Raw genomic sequence first — 25,025 nt, 5'->3', positions numbered from 1 at the left:
CAGAATCCTTCATGTGAGATATGGAACATCCTTGTAGCAATAAATCAGACAATCAGGCGGCCAAGTCCTAATACACAAGACTCGCTCTGTTCTCCCTGATGTCAGCCGTGCTGCACTGTATATTCACTAACTATTATCAGATTAGAAGAGGGAACATAGCAAAGTGGGCATGGGAACTCGCTCCCGTATTTCAGCAGATCATACACATGGAAAAGGTCAGGAGCAAGTCCGATATGAAAATTCTCCAACCGATTCAAGTCCATTATTCATCCATAGAGCAGTATTATAGTAGTTATATTCTTGTATATAGGGGGCAGTATTATAGTAGTTATATTCTTGTATATAGGAGGCAGTATTATAGTAGTTATATTCTTGTATATAGGAGCAGTATTATAGTAGTTATATTCTTGTATATATGAGCAGTATTATAGTAGTTATATTCTTGTATATAGGGGCAGTATTATAGTAGTTATATTCTTGTATATAGGGGGCAGTATTATAGTAGTTATATTCTTGTACATAGGGGCAGTATTATAGTAGTTATATTCTTGTATATAGGAGCAGTATTATAGTAGTTATATTCTTGTACATAGGAGCAGTATTATAGTAGTTATATTCTTGTACATAGGGGCAGTATTATAGTAGTTATATTCTTGTATATAGGAGCAGTATTATAGTAGTTATATTCTTGTATATAGGGAGCAGTATTATAGTAGTTATATTCTTGTATATAGGGGGCAGTATTATAGTAGTTATATTCTTGTACATAGGGGCAGTATTATAGTAGTTATATTCTTGTATATAGGAGCAGTATTATAGTAGTTATATTCTTGTACATAGGGGGCAGTATTATAGTAGTTATATTCTTGTATATAGGAGCAGTATTATAGTAGTTATATTCTTGTATATATGAGCAGTATTATAGTAGTTATATTCTTGTATATAGGGGTCAGTATTATAGTAGTTATATTCTTGTATATAGGGAGCAGTGTTATAGTAGTTATATTCTTGTATATAGGAGCAGTATTATAGTAGTTATATTCTTGTATATAGGAGCAGTATTATAGTAGTTATATTCTTGTATATAGGAGCAGTATTATAGTAGTTATATTCTTGTATATATGAGCAATATTATAGTAGTTATATTCTTGTAAATAGGAGCAGTATTATAGTAGTTATATCCTTGTATATAGAGGCAGTATTATAGTAGTTATATTCTTGTATATAGGGGGCAGTATTATAGTAGTTATATTCTTGTATATAGGGGCAGTATTATAGTAGTTATATTCTTGTATATAGGGGCAGTATTATAGTAGTTATATTCTTGTATATAGGGGCAGTATTATAGTAGTTATATTCTTGTGTATAGGAGCAGTATTATAGTAGTTATATTCTTGTATATAGGGGGCAGTATTATAGTAGTTACAGTCTTGTATATAGGAGCAGTATTATATTCGTTATATTCTTGTATATAGATGGAAGTATTATAGTAGTTTTATTCTTGTATATAGGGGCAGTATTATAGTAGTTATATTCTTGTATATAGAGGGCAGTATTATATTCGTTATATTCCTGTATATAGGGGGCAGTATTATAGTAGTTATATTCTTGTGTATAGGAGCAGTATTATAGTAGTTACAGTCTTGTATATACGAGCAGTATTATATTCTTGTATATAGGGGGCAGTATTATAGTAGTTTTATTCCTGTATATAGGGGCAGTATTATAGTAGTTATATTCTTGTATATAGGGGGCAGTATTATAGTAGTTATATTCTTGTATATAGGAGCAGTATTATAGTAGTTATATTCTTGTATATAGGAGCAGTATTATAGTAGTTATATTCTTATATATAGGAGCAGTATTATAGTAGTTATATTCTTGTATATTGGAGCAGTATTATAGTAGTTATATTCTTGTACATAGGGGCAGTATTATAGTAGTTATTTTCTTGTATATAGGAGGCAGTATTATAGTAGTTATATTCTTGTATATAGGGGGCAGTATTATAGCGGTTATATTCTTGTACATAGGGGAAGTAAAGATATTCTTGATCTATCAGGCTACTGACTGCTTGTCATTCCTCAAGCCATTCTTGTGAGACATTTCTGATTAGGGCAGTGGTTACTCCTCTTCTAAGCTGAGACAAATTGCTCAAATTTAAATTTATCACCCAATGTTGAACTATCGTCACATTAGATTAGACCTTGGATTTTATAAGGCCGATTCTTTTCCAGTAATCCAAATCAGTATACTAGTGAAAAAAATTTATTTTAATGTTGATAATTAGGGGAACAGTTAATGAAAACCCAAAATTTTGTGTCTCAGAAAATTAGAATATTAAATAAACCCAATTTCAAAATTTATTTTTAATACCGAAATGTTGGCCTACAGAAAAGCACGTCCAGTATCTGCCCTCAATACTTGGTCAGGGCTCCTTTTGCATGAATTACTGCATCAATGTGGTGTGGTATGGAGGCGAACAATGCAGACGAGCTATCAAAGCAACCTGGGCTTCCATAACGCCTCAGCAGTGCCACAGGCTGATTGCCCCCATGCCACGCCACATTGATAACACCTCAGCAGTGCCACAGGCTGATCACCTCCATGCCACGCCGCATTGATAACACCTCACCAGTATCACAGGCTGATCGCCCCCATGCCACGCCGCATTGATAACACCTCAGCAGTGCCACAGGCTGATCGCCTCCATGCCACGTCACATTGATAACACCTCAGCAGCGCCACAGGCTGATCGCCTCCATGCCACGCCGCATTGATAACACCTCAGCAGTGCCACAGGCTGATCGCCTCCATGCCACTCCACATTGATAACACCTCACCAGTATCACAGGCTGATCGCCTCCATGCCACGCCGCATTGATAACACCTCAGCAGTGCCACAGGCTGATCACCTCCATGCCACGCCGCATTGATAACACCTCAGCAGTGCCACAGGCTGATCGCCTCCATGCCACGCCGCATTGATAACACCTCAGCAGTATCACAGGCTGATCGCCCCATGCCACGCCGCATTGATAACACCTCAGCAGTGCCACAGGCTGATCGCCCCCATGCCACGCCGCATTGATGCAGTAATTCATGCAGACTCGGACCACCGACCAAGTATTGAGGGCAGAGACTGGACAGACTTCTCAGGACCACGACATTTTGGTATTAAAAATAATTTTTGAAATTGGGTTTATTTAATATTCACATTTTCTGAGACACTAAATTTTTGGGTTTTCAGTAACTGTTCCCATAATCAACATTAAAAGAAAAAAATGCTGAAAATAGGTCCCTCCGTGTGTGATGAATCTATAGAATATATGAGAGACGCACTTTGAATTGAAATACGGAAATAAATTAACTTTTTGATGATATTCTAATTCATTGGGTAGGACTAGTGTATTGTGTCTTTCGATTATATATTTATTTATTTCATCCAGTTAGTACGGAGGTGAAGGATCCGCGGTGGAGATGTGTTTACCTGCAGTCGTCTCCATTTAACATTCTTTACAAAGGAGGAGAAAAACGATATCTGTCAATCAGTAAACGCTGCGCCGCATTCCACAGCAGAACGTGTAGGGAACACCCGGCTATAGACATTGAATCACTACTATAGGACATGAGCGTCTGATTGGTTCAGGTCCAACCCCTGGGACCTGTATATTCTAGGGATATTCCTTTCATGTGTAATGTCAGAATATGCCATTAAGGCTAACATCTTGTATCAATTCTGATATCAGGTCTTATCCTCCAGTCACATCCAGAGCTGCACTCAGCAGTTCAGGATTACTCCTGAAGCGCCAATATCCTGAGTTCCCACAATGCACTGTTGTTTTGTAACAGAAATAACTATTTACAAGGTTACTCAACATTTTACGTAGATTTTAATCATTTTGATTAATTCTAGAAGAGGATTTATAACATTGCATCATGCAGAACGTTCCATCAAAGTCACGTCAATGATGAGCCAAGAAGCGCAGGAATCCGCACAATAACGCTCGTCTTTCATCAGTCACCGCTGAGTGGAATGTTTCTTATCATCGCTCTGACTTCTCACCAAACCACTGAGAGAATTTCCCAATAAAGGCTATGTGCACCTTTCAAGGCATTTTTTAAATGAATATCGATGTATATAAAATGTCTATCATTGTGATTAGGGCAACTTTGTAATTACTTTTTATTAAAAATTATTTTGACTTTTTTCAGATACAGCTGCTTTGTATCCTGTATATAGAGCAGCTGTATCGTGCATGGAGAACTGAATCCGTCAGATCAGCGGGACGGACTGGTTCAGTAAAAGCAGGTCCTGCGTGTCTAACCCACTGTCACTGAACCCGTTAGTCCCGCTGACCTAACTGATTCAGCACTAGATACAGCTGCTCCATATACAGGACACAAAGCAGCTGTATCTCAAAAAGTACAAATAATTTTGAATAAAAGGTAAATACAAAGTGGCACCAATCACACGGATACATTTTTATTAAAACAAAAAAAATAGTTTTCACAAGTGTACATAGGCTTTAAATACTCAACTACTGGGGGCGTGGCCTACCTGGGGACGTGAGAGGACGCGCGGCGAGTTAGCTCCTGCTAGAGACCCTTCTTTTATCCTGTTTCGGAGCTCTTTACAGGATACCATTTGAACAGCCTGGTGCTACTTACCTGGGTGATCATCCCTGCCTGGTTTGCAGTCCTGTTCTATCGACATCACGGCCTTGACCCGTCAGAAACCAGATGTGGCGGTGGAGCGGGAAAGCCAAGATGGTGCTGGCGCCGCCTCTGCAGTCACACGTGCGGCGGCCTCTAAGCTGGCGGGCTATGCGAGACACTCATCTGCTACGCCAAGTAAGCCTGCACCAAATGCAATACCACGCTGTCTTCCTTGTCGCTGCAATTGGAAGGTGTGAGTGAGGATGTGGGGCTTATTCGCCATGATCTACAAAAGGTCTCAGAACGGATATCGGCGGTGGAGGGCCGCATTAGTGTGACTGAGGACGCCATTTTACCCATGCAAAGAGATATATTGAAACATGACCGCGCCATTTTGAGTTTACAGGCTAAGGTCGATGATTTGGAGAACAGACTCCGACGGAATAATATCCGATGGGTGGGCTTGCCTGAACGCACGGAGGGTAATACCCCGACAATATATTGAGACGTGGCTGAAATCCATTTTTGGTGCTACAATTTTGTCACCCATGTATGCTGTGGAACGTGCTCACACTTCCGCCAGGGGCGCAACCCCAAACCATGCTTGTTAAGCTCCTGCATTACCGCAACAGGGATGCCATTCTGAAAGCGGCCGGAGATATGAAAGATGTCACTTTTGATGGTCATCGTATAGAATTTTTTCCGGACTTCTCGGCAGATATCCAGAAGAAACGTCTTCTATTCCCGGAGGTAAAGAGGCGCTTGCGTACTCTCCAAATCCCATATGCGATGCTATATCCTGCCAAGCTTCCAGTGGTTGCCTTGGGGGAAACGCATTTTTTTTTGAGACCTCTATAGACGCTGAGAAGATGGCTGGACCGCAGTGAGCGTCGTATTCGTGATGCAGACGGATAGATGGTGGAACAGGCTTTGATATCTTTCCTAAGGATTTTCCAGGGAGCCGGTTGCTCCGAAACATACGCGCTCCTTTAATGCGGATCCGACGGACTTCCATTGAATTAAGGAGTGGTTGCAGGACGCTGTCGTTTGTACTTTTTGAAACATGTCGTCCAGGTTCCAGGAGGACTGGTGCCCTAACTTGCTTTGGCTAAAGCAAGTTTTTGGGCATATGTGGGTCATTTTGGTTTGGGGGGGAGGGGGTTGTGGGAATGTTTTTGGGGTTCTTCCAGAGTATACATACTTGCTTTGCTTACAATATAGGTCTCTATTGTACCGGTTTGATGCTGCTGTTTTGCTCCGGTACCTTCTATGGCTCATAATGTCACAACTATATCCTGGAATGTCAGGGGCCTTGGGGACCCCATTAAGCGTACGGCCATCTTGGAGTATGTGAAGTCTCATTTTCCTGCTATCTTATGCTTGCGAGAAACCCATCTCTCTAGGGATAGGATTGCAACTATACATCGTGCCTGGATGGGTCATGAATATCACTCCGTTCACACCAGTTACTGGAGGGGGGTCAGTTTGGTGATACATCGCTCGATACCCTTTAAGTGTCTTCAGGTTGATATTGATGAGGGGAGATATGTCGGTCTTCACTGCACTATATACTCTGTACAATATAGAATTATTGGAGTTTATATTCCGCCGCCCTTTAGTTATGATGTACTTCGAAAGGTTTGGAATTTTACCGGCACTGGACCAGGTTTACCGTTCCTCATACTGGGAGATTTCAATAATTATATTCACCGTTACTGGGATAAATTCACTACTGATGGAGCTGGTGTGGATGGCCCCTTACTGCGTTTGGCTCATTTCTTCATGAGGTGATTATGTTGGATTTATGGAGACGGAAACATATTCATGATCGGCATTATTCTTGCTTCTCTAGTTCGCACAATAGCTTGTCCCGTATAGATCTCGGATTGGGTCCTGACATTGTAGCCAGAGCGGTTGTAACTGTTGAATACTTACCCAAGGCGCTTTCTGATCACTCTCCCTTGGTATTGGTCATATCTTTGTCTCGAGGTCCTCAAAATAATAGGACATTGTGGAGGTTGAATGCCTTCTGGTTGACTGTTATAAATGTATCTGATGTGCTTAAAGTCTTGACGGATGACTTTTTGGAAAACGTGGGCACGGCCAATACAGGAGTGGTGTGGCATTCTATGAAGGCTACGCTGAGAGGGGGTTTGATTCAGTTAATCAGCAGGGTCAAAGGGAAAACTAGAAGGTTGGGTGATACTCTTAGGGTATGTGCACACACACTAATTACGTCCGTGATTGACGGACGTATTTCGGCCGCAAGTCCCGGACCGAACACAGTGCAGGGAGCCGGGCTCCTAGCATCATACTTATGTACGACGCTAGGAGTCCCTGCCTCGCTGCCGGACAACTGTCCCGTACTGAAAACATGATTACAGTACGGGACAGTTGTCCTGCAGCGAGGCAGAGACTCCTAGCATCGTACATAACTATGATGCTAGGAGCCCGGCTCCCTGCACTGTGTTCGGTCCGGGACTTGCGGCCGAAATACGTCCGTCAATTACGGACGTAATTAGTGTGTGTGCACATACCCTTAGAGTTAGGGTATGTTCACACACAAACTCAAAAACGTTCCAAAATACTGAGCCGTTTTCAAGAGAAAACAGCCCCTGCTTTTTAGACGTTTTTTACTGCCGTTTTTGGAGCTTTTTTCAATAGTCTATGGAAAACGGCTCCAAAAACGTCCCAAGAAGTGACCTGCACTTCTTTTTTACGCATGAAAAAAAAAACGCTGCGAAAAACGGTCCGTCGGAACAGAACGCCGTTTTCCCATTGAAATCAATGGGCAGATGTTTGGAGGCGTTCTGCTTCCAATTTTTCCGCCGTTTTTCGGGTGTTTACGGCCCGAAAAACGGTCGAAAATAGGCCGTGTGAACATACCCATAGGGTGCGACAGACTGAGGCGTCTCATGTTCGCATCTTCTGCACAATGCTCATATTTGGTTACCACGTTTTTTTTTTAATATACGGTCAACGCGTTATTTAGATCTCTTATTTGGAATACGGGGCGTGCGCGCATAAAATTGGAAACTCTGCAAAGAGATAAGACGGACGGAGGTCTGGCGGTTCCTGATCCTAGATTATACTATTTGGCTTCTCAGAGGTTGGGATATTGAGGACTCGGTTGATTCCATCAGGCTGATGCTGCAACAATTCCTGTGTACGGATTCGCTGTACGAGGCGTTGGAGGCACAAATTTAAACAGCGTACTAAAAAATATCCAACATTATATTTGATGCATGAGGTCTGGCGGTGAGTTAGGAATATACAAGGTGTTACGGGATGGACGCAGCATACAGCTATTTGGGATACGCCGTGGAGGTCTCATAAGAATACACTAACAGATTTTGCTTTGTGGAAGAACAATGGGGTCCGTAGACTAGAGCGGCTGGTGGAGAATCAAGACCTCAAGTTATTCTCATGTCTGCAGTCAGAATTTGGTCTTCCTCATGCTCAATTTTATAAATCCCTTCAGCTTCGGCACGCGTGCGGCGTTGAGAGTAGGTCTACTGATATCACGGTAATGGACAATGTCCTGATCGGAGTTATCGGCACGGCTCGTCACTTCCGGCCTTATATCTCGTCTATACAGAGGTCTTTTGATGAGATTCATAGATGGATTTCCTCCTGTGTTGAGAGGTAAATGGGAAAGATCTCGGGCCCATAGAGGAGGGTGAGTGGGATGATATTTTGTCGCGGATTCCTAGATTGTCCATGAATGAGGCGCATCGTATATTATTTCTGATACATCGGGTTTATAGAACACCAGTGTTTCTGAATGGAATTGGGTTTTCGGGATTCCTCAGCTTGTCCTCGATGTGGTGGGTCACCGGGCACGTTGATACACATGATGTGGCAATGTATACAGCTGCGGCAGTTTTGGTCTGAGGTAGTGGACCTTATTTCTTCTGTGTTCCGGGTATCGGTAGGTTTCACTCCATTTGTTCGTGTTTTGGGGGTGCGTGGAGGATATTTCGGTTTCTGAGCAGGTCACCTTGGCTGTTGCTCGTAGGTTGTATGTAGCTAGGAGGATTATTGCACAACACTGGCTGGAGAATAGACCCCCTACATGGTCAGAATTTTGTAATAAAGTCAATAGGTTAACGTCTATGGAAAAGCTCATGTCTACATCCAGGAATGCTAAACACAAGTTCGATAAAATATGGTCCCCTCGGGTTCTGTGACCGGGCCTGAATTCCTTGCCTGATGCTGTAGCGGAGACGCGTTCTGGACCGTAATGGCCTTCTAGTATATGTGGGCTGCTGAGTGTAGCTTGTTGGCCTGTGTGAGATTTTGGCCATCATTATATTTATGTATTTTGGAACTGTACATGTTATGCAATGTTTTTTTGTACATTTTTTATAGATGTCAGAATAATGTGTAATCATGGTCATATTTGCTCTGGAAGATGGGGGAGGGGGATTATGTCTTTGGGTTGTTGTGTTGTCTCACAAATGTTTTGGTTTTTTAGCGGAAAAAAATAAAAATGACTATTAAAAAATAAAAAAAAATACTCAACTACTGCTCATTAGGGAAATATTTACAACCAAACTTACATGGGACTGCAAGACAATAAATTATACCGCCCTCCCCCTAATGCACAGGTTCATTAAAAAAATAAAAAATAATAATAATATGATATAAGGGGGTTCTCTAATCCCTTGTATATTGGGTCCGGCTCCCGACACCCCCGGTCACTGCGGGGAAATGTAACACTACAAGGCGGCCACACAAATGTCATATATATACAGCTTGTGTCCGCAGGGGCGGCTCAACCTTCTGGCTCAGAGTGCGGTCACAAGCGGGGCACCCCCTCTATGACGTCCATATACACTAATAGGGCCTATGGGAAGGGTCTCTCTTCACACGAAAAACCCTTTATTACTGAGGCACGGAAGGGAAACATCATGATGTGACTGCTGTCAGGCCGCTTTCCCCCTTCTCTTCTGCCCACACAATGGTAAGTTAAAGGGGTATTCCGGTTTCAGCATTTTCCAATACACTTTCTGTATTCATTTCTCACGGTTTTCAAAACCTCTGCTTGCGGCCATTAAATCAATATAAACCTCCATTGTATACTTTCAGTGTAAAAAAAAAATGTTGTTATGCCCGGCACCTGTGTTCCAAACACACGATCAGGAAGGATTTTTGTCCCCTGGAAGGCTATCCAATGAAGGCTACTACCGATTGACAGCAAGCAGAGAGATTGAAGACCGTGAGAAATTGATACCGAAATATATTGGATATACTTTTCGTTATACAAATTTTATACATTTGCTGTAACTGGACGACCCCTTTAACTTTGAGCTGAACCGCTGAGTTATTTGATACATTCTGGTTGCTATGGAGGATAGTCTGCATAACAACCAGTCTTTTATATCTGCTTGTCAGGCAGGACATCCCTAGAAACCAGTCTCTCTCAGATTAGTCTGGTCTTCAGATCTAGGAAGAATTTACACAACTGGGGGGGCCGGGAGGGACGTAAAGACGACATCTGATAGTCTAGAAAATGTTTGTTTATATCTTAATAATCTGGAATTTTAAAACCTTCCCGCCGGATCACGTACAGTAACGTCATTAAAACTGGTGTCTTACCGCATTTTCACGTTACTGTTACGTGATGGAGATGAAGCTGGCTCAGGAGCTGAGCCAGCGACATCACCGCCGGGTGACAGCTGGCACCCTGAGGTATCGGCCGTGACCGGAGCTAGCCTCCGATCCGACCGATTAACCCCTCACATGCTGCGTTCAAAAGCATTCCGGAGTTATTACCACATAGAGTGAAATATGTCAGATTTGAAAAAATGGATCTTGTCCTGAAGGCCAAAATGAGCTTGGTCCTGAAGGGGTTAAAAGAACAAAAGCAGGGAAACAATTGGTGACAGATTAGGTTTGCATTTGGCCTCTACCTATTAACTTTTTTTTACAACCGTCTGATAATCCAGAATGTTTGAATATCTAGCAGTAATCAGATCTATATGGTGCCGAACACATTTTTTTTTTTACTGTACCCTTAAATGAAACTTTTTTTGCAGAAATTCTTGTATAAAAGGTAGAATTCGGATATAACATAGAATGGCGGAGTAAAACATTTTCATGGACGTATTTTTTTTTATTGTTAATAGAACTTGGCCCGCTGGCACCATGGCATCATCTATACTGGAGCCCGTGAAGGCAACAACAGATATCATGTTCGTTTACCTATTTTGAGTGCCAATATGTCGCAACATGTCTTGTGCGTACCTGAACTGGCATTTATGGAGCTCCACCCACGTCTACAGCCGTCAGTTCTAAGCCAACACACACAAACTGGCACACATGGCATAACAGCAGCTAAAAAAGCAACTTTAAAGGGGTATTCCGACTTAAGAAAAATAAAAGGCTGCCATTTCCCAATGTACCTTTGTTTCAACTCCTTGTAGTTTTCAAGATCTCTGCTTGCTGTTGCTGAATGGAAAGCTTCTGCACAGATCTGGCTCAATAGTTTAGGGAACCTTCATTGATTAATAGACCTTTTTAGGGGGTGGAGGGAAACTTTTTTTTTTGTATTATACATGAAATGGAAAATAAAATGATTTGAAGTCGTTCTCACTGCGGTGGTTTGTAGGACTCGACAGATTTGGCCACATCCTTTTTACTGCACGTAATATTATTTGGTTTTGCTTTATAGCCCGATGCACAGTAGATAAACACGAGCTCACGAGGAGCTTCACTATTGTTTTTTAATTAATCCTATACTGGATTGATTGCTTCTCTTTCAGGGATTGAGATTAGAAATTACAGCGGATCAGAACGTGACGGGAGTGTCCAATCCATTTTTGTTAGGACAATCTGACCATATTGTAGCAAACCCAGCGATCAATTGTAATCGGAAGGAAAACCTGGCAGTATAAGGCGATGTTCACACGCAAAGTCAAAAAACCTCCTGGTTTTCAGAGGTTTTTTGAGCCGCTCGCGATTTTTTACTGCCATTTTTGGAGCCATTTTCAATACAGTCCATGAAAAACGGCTCCAAAAACGTCCCAAGAAGTGATCTGCATTTTTTCGCAGACATTTTTTTACGCGGCCGTCTTTCAAAACGGCCGTGTAAAAAGACACCCCATCGAAACAGAACGCCGTTTTTCCCCATTGCAATTAATGGTCAGATGTTTGGAGGCGTTCTGCTTCCGATTTTACGGCCGTTTTTTGGGCATTTACGGCCCAAAAAACGACCGTGTGAACACAAGGGTATGTTCACACAGCCTATTTTCGGGCCATAAACGCCCGAAAAACGGCCGCCTAAAAAAACAGCCTCGAAAAAGAAGTGCAGGGCACTTCTTGGGACGTTTTTGGAGCCGTTTTTCATGGACTATAGAAAACGGCTCCAAAAACATCCGTAAAAAACGCAGCGAACATCGTGAGAGGCTTAAAAAACGTCTGAAAATCAGGAGCGGTTTTCCCTTGAAAACAGCTCTGTATTTTCAGACGTTTTTGACTCAGCGTGTGAACATAGGCTAAGTGTTTAATTTCCCTGCAGCGCCACCACAGGGGAACGCAAGTATTACACCGTCCTCATTGAAATCAATGGGCTGTCCATGTAATGCACAGATGTGATGGGTCTCAGGGTGCCACCTTTTACACCCAAAAATACCAGTCAGGCTCAGGGTGTATTTACACATAGCGGTTTTGTGGCGAGAATCTGATCTCCATTCTGGCTAATAGATAGAGGTCCCGAATGAGGGATCCCCACCTCTACACTCAAAATGCACCTAATGGGTTTTCGGAACTAGACAACCCCCATAATGTACTCCATAATGAGATCTGATTGGTTGATATGAGCCACCTCTCTACTTTTGCGCACAGTATCTGCTTCCCGCATCATTTTTCCCGGCAGCTGCCAGATACATATAACGTGCCCCGTGCCTGAAAGCGAGAGTTGTCTAATGATTCCCCCTCCGCTGCTTGATCCCACCTCAGGCACCGTCATGACATTTGCCATCAAGCCAAGAGTCCCGGACATCATCACCCGCCATACAAGACGCCAATTACGGGGAACTCACATTCTGTGGTTTCATAATGATTTGCAAATGTGGGTTTCAATTTTCCTTTCGCTGTCGAGCAGATGTTCTCGTAAAAATGGACGTAACCGGCAACACACGACCGCTAAAGCTGTAACACCGGTAACACAAAAATGAGCAAAGCAACAAACACAGAATACAAGAAAATGCCATTAATACAGCAACTAATGGTCCAAAAATCCTGCTAATATGGAGGGTCATGCCAGATCTCCAATGGAAGCAGCAGCCGTGATAGGGCGAGACTATACATTATATTATTGGCGTAAACTTCCAATAAACCGGCACCTCAGCTGTACGGAGGATGACAGATTATCAGATTTTTTCTCAATTGTTAAGGGCATAGTTTATCAAAATGGTGTACACCAGATGGAGACCGGCATGGATGTGAAATCCGGGTCTTCCAATGGATTGCGGGGGAATGGAGGCCGTAGTCCGAGAAATAAAACCGCTCTGGAATCAGGGGGGGGGGGTCAGGACCACATCCGCGTGTCGTCAGCTTTTCACGTACATGTTTCTCCTTTGCGAGGTCCTCCTGGTTTTTTCTCATAATTTCTTTTGAAATGGATGTCGTCCATGTGCTGTCCGTTTTTTCCACGTACCCATAGATGAGTGACGTGGTCCGCAAAAACGGACAGAGTAAGGAAATGCAGCGAGTCTGACGCAACGTACACATGGTCCGTGAACCATTGGTTCCCCTGCCCACTTTTTTGTGATGCTGGCGGCACAATTACGTCATTACGCCGCCGGTCATTCCACTGGAGCAGACAGAGTCAGAAGAGACGGGCCTGAATCGCTGGAGGAGAGGACTGCGCAGGAACGGGGCAGGTGAGTGTGGCACTATCTACAAGGGGCACTGTGGCGCCAAGTGGGTGCACTGTGTGGCACTATCTACAAGGGGCACTGTGGCGCTATGTGGGTGCACTGTGTGGCACTATCTACAAGGGGCACTGTGGCGCTATGTGGGTGCACTGTGTGGCACTATCTACAAGGGGTACTGTGGCGCTATGTGGGTGCACTGTGTGGCGCTATCTACACACTATCTGGTTGTTGGGACTAAAAGAAACCCCTAAAATAAAATTCATCCATTTTTTTTATGGACGTGAAAACGGATAGCAAATGAATGACACACGGCAGTTAAAATCAGCCAGACGGCCGGGAAAAATTTAGAGACAAACGGATTTAAAACGTCCATAAACAAGCGACAGTGGATCAGTTTTGTAACGTTGCGTGAATTTAGCCTAAACCACAACACAGTAAAGTCACGGCTGACACTATTCTTGGCCGTCTACGCTGTTTGCACAAGCGCACCCTGTACAGCGCAGCCTCTGAAGGGATAAATTGTTGCACAAAAAAAACATGCAGACAAAATCCAAACACAAAAGAAAAACATCACATAAAAGAAAAGCCGCGAGAACCCTGGTCCTAGGAGCTTACAGTCCGACATTATGGGGCGATCTGTCTGTAGATGCTGGTTGACCCCTTTACAGGTTCCAACTCCGATAGGTCGTGTCTTTGTAATCGGTGGCGGTCCGACTGCCACCAAACCCGAGAATGAAGAGCGCTGGTTTAGGGCTGCGGCATCTTCGCTGCAGAACGGCCGGTGGTGCGGCGGACACTAATGTGCAGGGAGCAACAGCGCTGCGGCCCCTTCATTCTCATGATTGGTGGGGGTTTCCGGCATTCAGACTCCCACCAATCATCAAGGAATGACATATCCTAGAAATGCGCCATTAGTTTCTGTGATGGGAATGATCCTTTAATATCCTGCACGGTATCTATACGTTAGCGACCAATTTCTCTTATGAAACAACTTTGCAAACTTACGTAAAATCCCCAACCGTTTTATGTATCCAGCTCCTAGACACACTTCTGTCTCCATGGTTACAGACTACAACCAAACCCGGTGTAGTCTGATTCTGCACTCTCTCCGTCTGACACGCCAGTGCAGGCTCCTTTTACTGGACTGTTACAAGTCGTACTCCCGGATTTGCGCGGGATACATTGCTGCTCTGTGTATTTCGACAGCGCTGACAGGAGCGTGTTCACACAAGCTGATGAAAGAAGCCGAAGTTCAGCGCTCGCAGGGTTTCTCCAAAATCACTGAAAAGTTTCAACTTTCCAAATTGCATCATTTTGCTGATCGCAGATTACAAGATCTGCACTGTGAATATGCAGAGGCTGACCTATGTTCACACAGCTGCAGCATGTTACAACGTATCAGTACAGGAAAATCTGCGAGCTCCACACACCAGCAAAACAAAATCTCTCTCCTATGCTGAATCTAGGCGAATACATCTTACCTATACACAGTAACAAACACTCAGCTGTTTCAGCCGGAGCAGGTTTTCAAACTCTATTTTAACAAGAATGTTTCTACGCATTGACAGCAAGCATAGATCATCAAATTGGCCAAGGTATAATAGAAAGTGGCCAAGATTTTTATTATATACGAATTATAGTTTATTTCCGTATTATGCCGTAGAACTAGAAATCTGCAGCTTTCATTTAAATACCTCACTATACAAGACTTCTGCTTGCTTTCATTGAATGGTAACTTCCAGAGAATGAAAACAAGTCCTGATTATACAGGGGCATTGCTTGTTAAAAAGAGAGGGCACTCTCATACACTAACGACATGTATTCCTGTGCAAACAAGACACAATCAGGACAGGTTGAGTCTCCGGATGTAAACAAGCAACTGATGTTTCCATTTACTAACAGCAAGCAGAGGGAGTACCCTGCCCAATTTCCTTATCTCAGTCATCCAGTATCGACCTATCAACTCCATGCAGATGAGGACGATGCAGAGGAGCTCAGATCAGCTCCAGCCTCACATCATGCAGTGAATGAGGGTGAGAACATAACTCTGCAGCGGGTGTGAACGACACCTCATCACTTCAGAGTCAGCAGATCATTAGCGCTGGAGCCTCGGAGTCCTGTGTAGGTTTCGTTGATTAACCCTGTCTAAGCCACAGAAGAATAGCGCATCCTAGAACTATTTTAACCCCATCCATTTAGCAAAATCCTCTCCTATCCTGAGCGCCATAGTTCATGAATAGAATGCCAGAACTGCAGTGACAACTGACACAAAAAGCAGGAGGAGAAAGGTATTCAGTCCATTTATATAAAAAATATTGCTCTAAAGCTAAAAATTCTGCACGCACGCACGCCATATTTAAAAAACATCTGCCTGCCATTTTTTTTTATGCATTGGTGTCAGTTTTCAGTTTGCGGTGTGCTATCATTCTATTCAAACGTGCGCCAATTTCCAACACCAATCAGGCAGCTTTCGCCGGGTCATACGACTTGTACAACATAGAATTTTCTAAGTGTACGCCATTGTACCAAACTCCCTGTCCCTGCCTCATTTCTGTCAATTTGATGCACGTCACCTTCACATTGCGCCAATTTTACCCCAACAGGGGGCTTTACGTTTAGGTTTTTAAGCATGATGCAGACATTTATACGATTAACAGTCCACCTGGCATTGAAGGGTTAACGCCGCCAGCTCGCTGCGTCAGCTCCGGATCATTCATCCGTCACACGTACAAGATGAATCTCGCCTTTTAGGCTCAGCGGCATTTAAAAGGTATCGCTACTTTATTCCGTAGAATACTTTATTTAGTAGAGATCCTAAGGGACACATGGATCTGGGAGAGGATGCCTCTAACAGTGGATAAAAAAAACAAAAAAAACCCTATAAGATCTCTGATTGCTGTCAGTGAATGGAAACAATAGCTGAAAACCAGTAAAGACCTATTTTGCTTTTCACAATTGTGTCCAGTCCAGACATGTATTGTGAGCTAAACAGTCCTGACTCCAGACTGATACATTGTAACAAACTATCAGGATAGGAGAGAGATTTGGGCTGCTGATGTATATATGGCGACTATGGAGAAAATGTCGGAATCTTATGTTTCAGCCGACACAGGGGTTCATGAGCGGGTTCTGGGGTCGTCACCGGTGCACAGAGGACAACACGACACGGGGGGCTCGGGGCGGTCTTAGTCTCTGCACAAAGCTGTGGTTTCACGGTCACAATTTGACCGCTGTCCAGACTGTGTGGTGACGAGAACGTGCGGTCAGGACAACGCACTCTATGCTGCAGACCATCGCTCCCTATCAGCATCACAAGATTTTTTCAGTTCAATCTGCTGCCCCAAGGCAAAACCCTGCAGATGATTACAGGTCTTGTCATCTCATGAGCCATGTGTCAGTCACATTACTGGGATTTTTTGCAGAGCATTGCACAACAGGAACAATGAATAGAACCTTTACTGAGCATCCTGCAGAACATTGCATAGTGCTAGTCACCACCTACAGAGTGTCACCGGGCGTCATGCAGCACATCTCAACTGCTGCCATAAGACAACGTTGGTAGTTGATATTCTGCAGCAATGCTTTATCCTGCAGAGCATTGAACCCTATCAGATGTCACAGTCCAGCACAGTGTATGTAATCTGCAGAACATTGCACTTTGTGATCCACTGCAGCTCAATAAAGCCTAAATGAAATGTGCAGAGCATTGCACCACACTACAGCCCTGTACTGCTGGACTGCATTCTTCTAAATATCTCACCCTACTAGTCCAGCCTGTACATATTCTGCAGAACGTTGCTCCTCACTACAAGTCACAGCTCAGCATTGCTTGGATATATTCTGCAGAGCATTGCAGCTCAGTCCTATCCATGGTTCAGCACAGCAGTCAGACAACACCACAAGCGGACCAGGGGGGCCTTCCCCTCCCCCATTACACCCCCCTACACCCCAATATGGGGCAACATTTACCACCGACCCAAGACAATTGGCGCCGTCCACCCCACAATAGCTGCGCAATCATACGGCGATATTATAAGCGATTTTCAGCAGCGTGATGGCAATAATAAAGTCGCCAACGATCGTCACCTATCTCGGTTTATAGAACCGGCTACATGGGCGACAATCCTGTGGTTTTGATGCCAACATTACGGAAATTTTGTTCTCCTATAATTTAAATGGGGAAAACCAAGTAATCCCAGGACTCTCACATTAGGGTGTATTCACACGGGTCATTTTTTGTCGCAATTTTTACAAAGACGCTGCGTTTTTTGTTTTTATACATTTAGGCAAAAAACGCAACAAAATGACTGGTGTAAATACAGTTATAATGGGGGAGATTGCGCCAATTTAGCATCACAAAAATGCAGCTGTGGCCTGAATGTTGCACCGCTGTGCGACTCAATGGAGGCAGAAATTATTGTCTCGCCCCAGATGGATGCGACAATCTATGAATCGGAGGTCGCAGTCTCATCTCCCTCAGGACACGCAGCAAGGTGACATTACACGCGCGTGTCCCGCACACAGCACCCGCCCCGCACTCACGCTATTCTGAAGAACGGCTTCTCGGTCCGGGCCATGAGTGTCCGTGGGAGGCAGGAGCAGCCCGGCAGCCGGCGCAGAACAAGCGCAATCCCGCAGCAAGAGCAACACACGGCGACCGCGGCCAGGAGCATCAGCAGCGCCGGCATGACACGCCCCCAGGTGACCACGACACGCCCACCTCTTCTGATTTACATAATCACGCCTCCAGAGAGCTATGGCCTCACGGCTTCTGTATGGAGTCTGTGGAGAGCGCGACCTCTAGAGGACAAAATGGTTAAAACCTGAACAAACGAATATTATTATTATTAGTATTATTATTAGTATTATTTTTGTCATTGTTATTACTTTGTGATAAATAGTATCGTATTTATTATTGTCATTTTATACACAAACTAAACACGCCCCCTGACGCCATTTGCATAACCACGCCCCATCGAAGGTTTCTACCGCAGGAATTCTGCTCTTTGTATGAATGGTTTGAGTATAGCGACCTCTAGTGGTGGAAATGGGTAAAAACGCACAGATCGTCATCATCATCATCATCTTATTATTATTATTATTATTACTACTACAGTTTTATTTATTTATCATATTATTATTATTACTACTACAGTTTATCATTCTTCATTCATCATCATCATCATCATATTATTATTAGTGTATAATTATTACTACTACAGTTTATTATTCTTCAATCATCATCATATTTTTATTATTATAATTATTATTATAATTATTATCATTATCATAATAACTATAACTCCCATCATCATTATAAATAGGGTCATGTACCCCTTACTGTAAATATTACATGTCACCAAAGAGTTCCGCGTGCTACAGTCGTGTTATACTGGTGGTCACAGAACTCCAAGGTGAGTTCTAATATAATTTATAATAGGGGAATATTATTCTTATACTCCCCCTCATAGCTGCTGCAGATCCTCTTTGTAAAGAAGAAATGGGAGCTTCATGTCAATCTTGGATTGACTGCAAACCCCCCTTCAATTTAAAAAGAGGTTCTGCGGCATCATTGCCCCCCCCCCCCCATAACAGTACTATCTACAGTGCCCTCTAATACAAGTCATCCACAGTGACCCCATAACAGTGCAGGATACTGTTGCATAATTCATGTATCTGGATTCATGGACTACACAGCACCGAGCGTCACCTATGTCAGTCATGTGATCTCACCTATGGAATTGTGTTTTCCATACAGAAAGATCCCTGGGATTGTCGTCATTCCGGTCATAGTCGTCATTGCTGGATGTTTGTCCTTTGCAGATGATTCACCTGTCATGCATGGTAAGTGATGTAGAAATAATGGGGAGGATGGGTGAACACAAAGTCTTATATAAGGGCAATGCTTGAACAACAACTCTATAAAGTAATGCCTTAGCAAGCAGGAATGACGGAGTGCAAGACCATGAACTGCGCAAGATCTCCAGCTGAGACAGATATATCATGGTGCCCCATATCAAACCCCCCAACTCAGAGATCCACCAACCAGGAAAGGACAGGATAGTGAATTTGCTATTTCTTTATAAAAAAAAAAGTCTACCATTCTGTTTTAGGTTTAAAATTCTGTGCTGATTAATGTTATAATTTATCTATATAGAGTTCAAAGCTTTATGATACAAAGCTCCAAATCCCCTGCTACGCCTAACACAGCCATAGAGGTAAATTATATAATTCTGCCTGCCTGCAGGCACCACTAGGGGGAGCTCACTACACATGGATTTAGACAGCTGGTATTGAACTCAATGGGGGCTGTATCTACTGCATACAGGGAGCTCCCTCTAGTGGTGGGTGCAGGCAAATGCTATGACTGAATGTTCACAGGTTTTAGGGGGCCGGTATTATAATTATGTGTTAAATAAAGTTTAAATGGGTTTGTCCAACCTGTAAATATTATATTCATTGTAAAGATCATGAAAAATATTAAGAACCTATTGAGGACAAAACATGACCTTGTATAAATGATAAAAATATATATTGTATTGAATAATTGAGCTAAAATATACAAACATGTCAGGTAGATAAAAATGCAACCTTCACAATGAAACAAGTGCAGACGGTGTCAAGGTCCTATACAGAATCAATGTTTATAACGTATAGTTATAGAAAGAGGAGGGACCAGCGCGGCGCAGCGGGATATGAAACAAATCACAATAGCAATATAACAAATGAATGTAATCAGACATGGGGATAAGTCACCGGACATGACGCCCAATATATGAAAGGGTTTAGAAGGATCCTGATAGGGACAATACCTGCAAAGTGCAGCTGGGCTGGAACACAGGGAAACCCAGAGAGGACCGGTCAGGCACCACCGCCGTGCTCCCGACACGCGTTTCACCGTAGCTTCGTCCCTGACGGTCGTAAAAAAGTTGTTAAAAAAACGGCTGAAAATCAGAGGCTGTTTTCCCTTCAAAACTGCTCCGTATTTTCAGCCGTTTTTTGTTCAGCGTGTGAACGTTCCCTTATACTACAGTGTCTCAGGAGCGCTCCCTGGTGGACATTGCAGGAGATGTCTATACAGCGCAGGTTAAGGCTATGTTCACACGCTAAAGTAAAAACGGCTGTAAAATATGGAGCCGTTTTCAAGGGAAAACAGTCTCTGGTTTTCAGCCGTTTTTAAAGCATCAAACTGTTTTTTATGCGTTTTTTGGAGCCGTTTTGGACCTGTTTTTGGAGCTGTTTTTCTATTGACACAAAGAAAAACGCCTCCAAAAACGGCTCAGGAAGTGACATTCACTTCTTTTTACGCGCCGTTTTTTTACGCACCGTTTTTTGGAGGCGTTCAGCTTCTGTTTTTCAGGCATTTTTCGCTGGGTTTACGCCCCGAAAAACGCCTGAAAACACTGCGTGTGAACACACCCTAAAGGAATTGTCCGGTTTCAGCAAATTAATGTAATTTTTACTTCCAGTGGATAAAATTCTGTCCCTGATCATGTGATGCGCGGATCGTTACAGTAAGGGTATATTCACACGGCTTATTTTCGGCCGTTTTTCGGAAGCAGAACGCCTCCAAACATCTGCTCATTGATTTCAATGGGAAAAAACGGCGTTCTATTCTGACGGGGTTTAAAAAACGCCTGCGAAAAAGAAGTGCATGTCACTTCTTGAGCCGTTTTTGGAGCCGTTTTTTATTGACTCTAAAGAAAAACAGCTCCAAAAACGGCCGTAAAAAAAGCCGCGAAAAATGTGAGTGGCAAAAAAAACGGCTGAAAATCAGGAGCTGTTTTCCCTTGAAAGCAGCTCCATATTTTCAGACGTTTTTTATTAAGCGTGTGAACATCCCCTAACAGTATGTGTATCAGAGCTGTGTCTTCCAACGATCCCAGCACCCGTGTGTCCATCACATCACCATGGACAGGATTTTATCCACTGGAAGTAAACAATGAATGTTCTTACTGAATAACAACAAGCAGAGATCTTGAAAACCGTGAGGAATTAATACAGAAAGTATACAGGAAAAATTCTATAACTTTTAATTATACAAAAAATACCATTAATTTACTGAAACCGGACAATTCCTTTAAAGGCTTTCTTTTTAAAAAAATAAATAAAATCAGTGTGTTTTGTGCAACTTTATAATTAGTTTTTATTAAAAGTTATTTTTACTTTCTGAGATACAGCTGCTTTGTATCCTGTACACAGAGCAGCTGTATCGTTTGCTAAGACCTGAATCTGTCACGTCAGCGGGACTGACGGATTCAGTGACAGCGGGTCCTGTGTGTCTCTGACATCCACCTCTTAGGGTATGTTCACAAGCACTAATTACGGACGTAATTCGGGCGTTTTTGCCCGAATTACGTCCGAAAATAGCGCCTCAATAGCGTTGACAAACATCTGCCCATTGAAAGCAATGGGCTGACGTTTGTCTGTTTACGCTCCGCTGTCAAATGACGGCACGTAAATAGACGCCCGCGTCAAAGAAGTGACCTGTCACTTCTTTGGCCGTAATTGGAGCCGTTATTCATTGACTCCAATGAATAGCAGCGCCAATTACGTCCGTATTGGACGCGGCGTACAAGCTCCTGCACATGCCGTTACGGCTGAAATTACGGGGATGTTTTCAGGCTGAAACATCCCGTAATTTCAGCCGTTACGGACGCCCTCGTGTGAACATACCCTTACCGATCACATCTAAGTTATGAATTGTCAGAGACACGCAGGACCCGCTGACACTGAACCAAATTCAGTGCAAGATACAGCTGCTCTGTATAGAGAATATAAAGCAGCTGTATCTCAAAAAGTACAAATTATTTTTCATTTTAAAAATGAATTATAAAGTTGCACCTCTGGTGTCTTTATTTATTGAGGGGGTATAGTTTGGTGTCTGTATTAGTTTAGGGGTCTGGGATCTATTCTATATAGACATAAGTATTGGGACACACATTTTAATCATTGAATTCAGGTATCTCAGTCCCATCCCCCCCCCGGTGTATAACATCCGGCACTCGCCCTGCGCTCACTTTACAGACATTAGTGGTAGAACTGGTCGTTGTAAAGAGATCAGTGACTTCCAGCGCGGTCCTGTAATAGGACGTCACCGGTGTAACAAGTCCATTCCGGAAATGTCTCCCCTCCTGGATATTCCACCATCACCTGTGACTGATATTAGTGTAAAGTGGAAGGAACCACAGCAACTCAGCCACGAAGTGCAGACCACGTAAAGTTACAGGGTGGGGGGCCGAGTGCTGAGGAGCAAGTGCAGAAAAGTCATCAACGCTCCGCTGACCCAATAACTGCAGAGTACAGACCTCCTCTGGTATTAACATCCGCACACTGTGCCCGGGAGTTTCATGGCATGGGGCCGAGCCGCTGCATGCCAGCCGAACATCACCAAGCACAATGCCAAGCGTCAGATGGAGGGGTGTAATGCACTCCTCTCTGCTGCCGCCACTGGACTCTGGAGCAACGGAAACGTGTTCTGTGAAGTGACGATACTCTATCTGGCGACTGCATTGTGCCAGCTGTAAAGTTTGGTGGGGGAGGGGTAATGCCATGGGGGGGGGGGGGTGTTTTTCAAGGGTCGGCCCCTCAGTTCCAGTGAAGGGAAATCTTAAATTTTCTGCACACAAGACATTGTGGACAATTGTCGCTTCCAACTTTGTGGGGACAGTTTGGGGTTCGGTCTTTTCTGTTCCTTATGACTGCGCCCAGTGCACAAGGTCCATAAAGACACGGTTGGCTGGCTGGTTGGTTGGTCGGTTGGTTAGTTGGCTGGTTGGTTGGTTGGTTGGTTGGTTGGTCGGTCGGTTGGTTGACTGGTTGGTTGGTTGGTTGGTTGGCTGGTTGGTTGGTCGGTTGGTTAGTTGGCTGGTTGGTTGGTTGGTCGGCTGGTTGGTTGGTTGGTCGGTCGGTTGGTTGGCTGGTTGGTTGGTCGGTTGGTTGGCTGGTTGGGGAGTCTGGGGTGGAAGAACTTGACTGGCCGCACAGAGCCCTGACCTCAACTCCATCCAACACCTTTGGGATGAACTAGAACAGAGATTACGAGCCCAGCCCCTCCCCCAACATCAGTCTCTGTCCTCACAAATGATCTGTATGAATGGGCAAAAATTCTCACAGACAACCCAAAATCTTGTATAAAGCCCCCTGAAGAGTGTAAGATGTTTTATTACAAAGCGGGAACCAACTCCATATTAAAGGGAAGGTGTCATGAATTATTATTTTTTTTATCATATTGCTTTTAATGTAATATTTTCAAATTTTTTATTTAATTGTGTTCTCATGTTTTACTTTTTTATGTTTTCTGACTTTTACTTCTCTATGGGGGCTGCTGTTTTTTTTCCATCTCCTTATGTGTTGATTAACGACACATACAGAGATGGAATACGGCACATACATCCCCATAGAGAATGCGAACGGGAGCCGTTCCATTCGCAGTTGCGTGCGCCGTCTGAGTGGGAACGGCGCATGCGTCGCTCCCACACAGACCAAAATGAAGCTCGTTCGTAGAGCGAAATCCGGCGCCATTTTCATGTGGACCGGAAGCCGCTGCCGGACAGTAAGATGACGACTTCCGGCCACTGATTCTGGCCATATGTTCAACGAAGCGAAGGCGCAAGGAAGAGGAGCGGAGACCAGCGGAGGCGGCAGGAGCAGGTAATTTATGTTTGTGTATGTTCATGTGTATTATGTTCGTGTGTATTATGTTTGTGTGTATTATGTTCGTGTGATACTGTCTGCTGAGCCCGGTATCTAATCCTCCGAAAATGGCGGCACACAATGTAGGAGGTTTGAAGATTTGAAGGTTTGAATCCAGAAGAAGGGAGGGAGGGGAATGTGTGAGGACACTAGAGGAGAGTGTCCTCCCCAAATTTGCAGCATAAAGCTATGAGGTTGCTTTACCACAGTGACCATGCTGCAGTTTTGGGAACTGCTCTCTCTAGTGGCCAGCACATGGAAATGTTATAAATTAGAATCTAATTTATAATATTTCCTGACTTGTGAAAAAATTCAAAAAAATTAAAACAATGTGTAATCGCTTAAATACTAATTGTTTAACTGAAAAAAATATGTTTTTCTAGCGACACATTCCCTTTAAAGAGGCTCTGTCACCAGATTTTCAAACCCCTATCTCGTATTGCAGCAGATAGGCGCTGCAATGTAGATTACAGTAACGTTTATTTTTTTAAAAAAGGAGCATTTTTGGCCAAGTTATGAGCATTTTTATATTTATGTAAAGGAGGCTTGTAAAAGTCCAAGTGGGCGTGTTTAAAGTAAAAGTCCAAGTGGGCGTGTATTATGTGTGTACATCGGGGCGTTTTTACTTCTTTTACTAGCTGGGCGTTGTGACTAGGAGTGTATGATGCTGACGAATCCGCATCATCCACTTCTCTTCGTTACCACCCAGCTTCTGGCAGTGCAGACACACAGCGTGTTCTCCAGAGATCACGCTGTGACGTCACTTCCTGCCCCAGGTCCTGCATCGTG

General features: G+C 43.5%; 1 protein-coding gene across 1 annotated transcript in view; it reads right to left on the bottom strand.

The window, feature by feature from the left end:
• The window catches only part of LOC142655215 (putative thioesterase PNKD), a 53,007-nt gene extending 34,747 nt beyond the window's left edge, over positions 1 to 18,260 (bottom strand). Inside the window, exon 1 of the mRNA XM_075829097.1 lies at positions 18,084 to 18,260. Within this exon, the coding sequence (XP_075685212.1) occupies positions 18,084 to 18,229 (146 nt within the window). The 5' untranslated portion in view covers positions 18,230 to 18,260. The remainder of the gene's footprint in view (positions 1 to 18,083) is intronic.
• Between the last annotated feature and the right edge of the window lie 6,765 nt (positions 18,261 to 25,025).

Source organism: Rhinoderma darwinii, chromosome 6 (genome assembly GCF_050947455.1).
Source record: "Rhinoderma darwinii isolate aRhiDar2 chromosome 6, aRhiDar2.hap1, whole genome shotgun sequence".
NCBI classification, from domain to species: domain Eukaryota; kingdom Metazoa; phylum Chordata; class Amphibia; order Anura; family Rhinodermatidae; genus Rhinoderma; species Rhinoderma darwinii.
The sequence above is the reverse complement of the archived record's forward strand: the minus strand, read 5'-3'. Positions and strand labels throughout refer to the sequence as shown.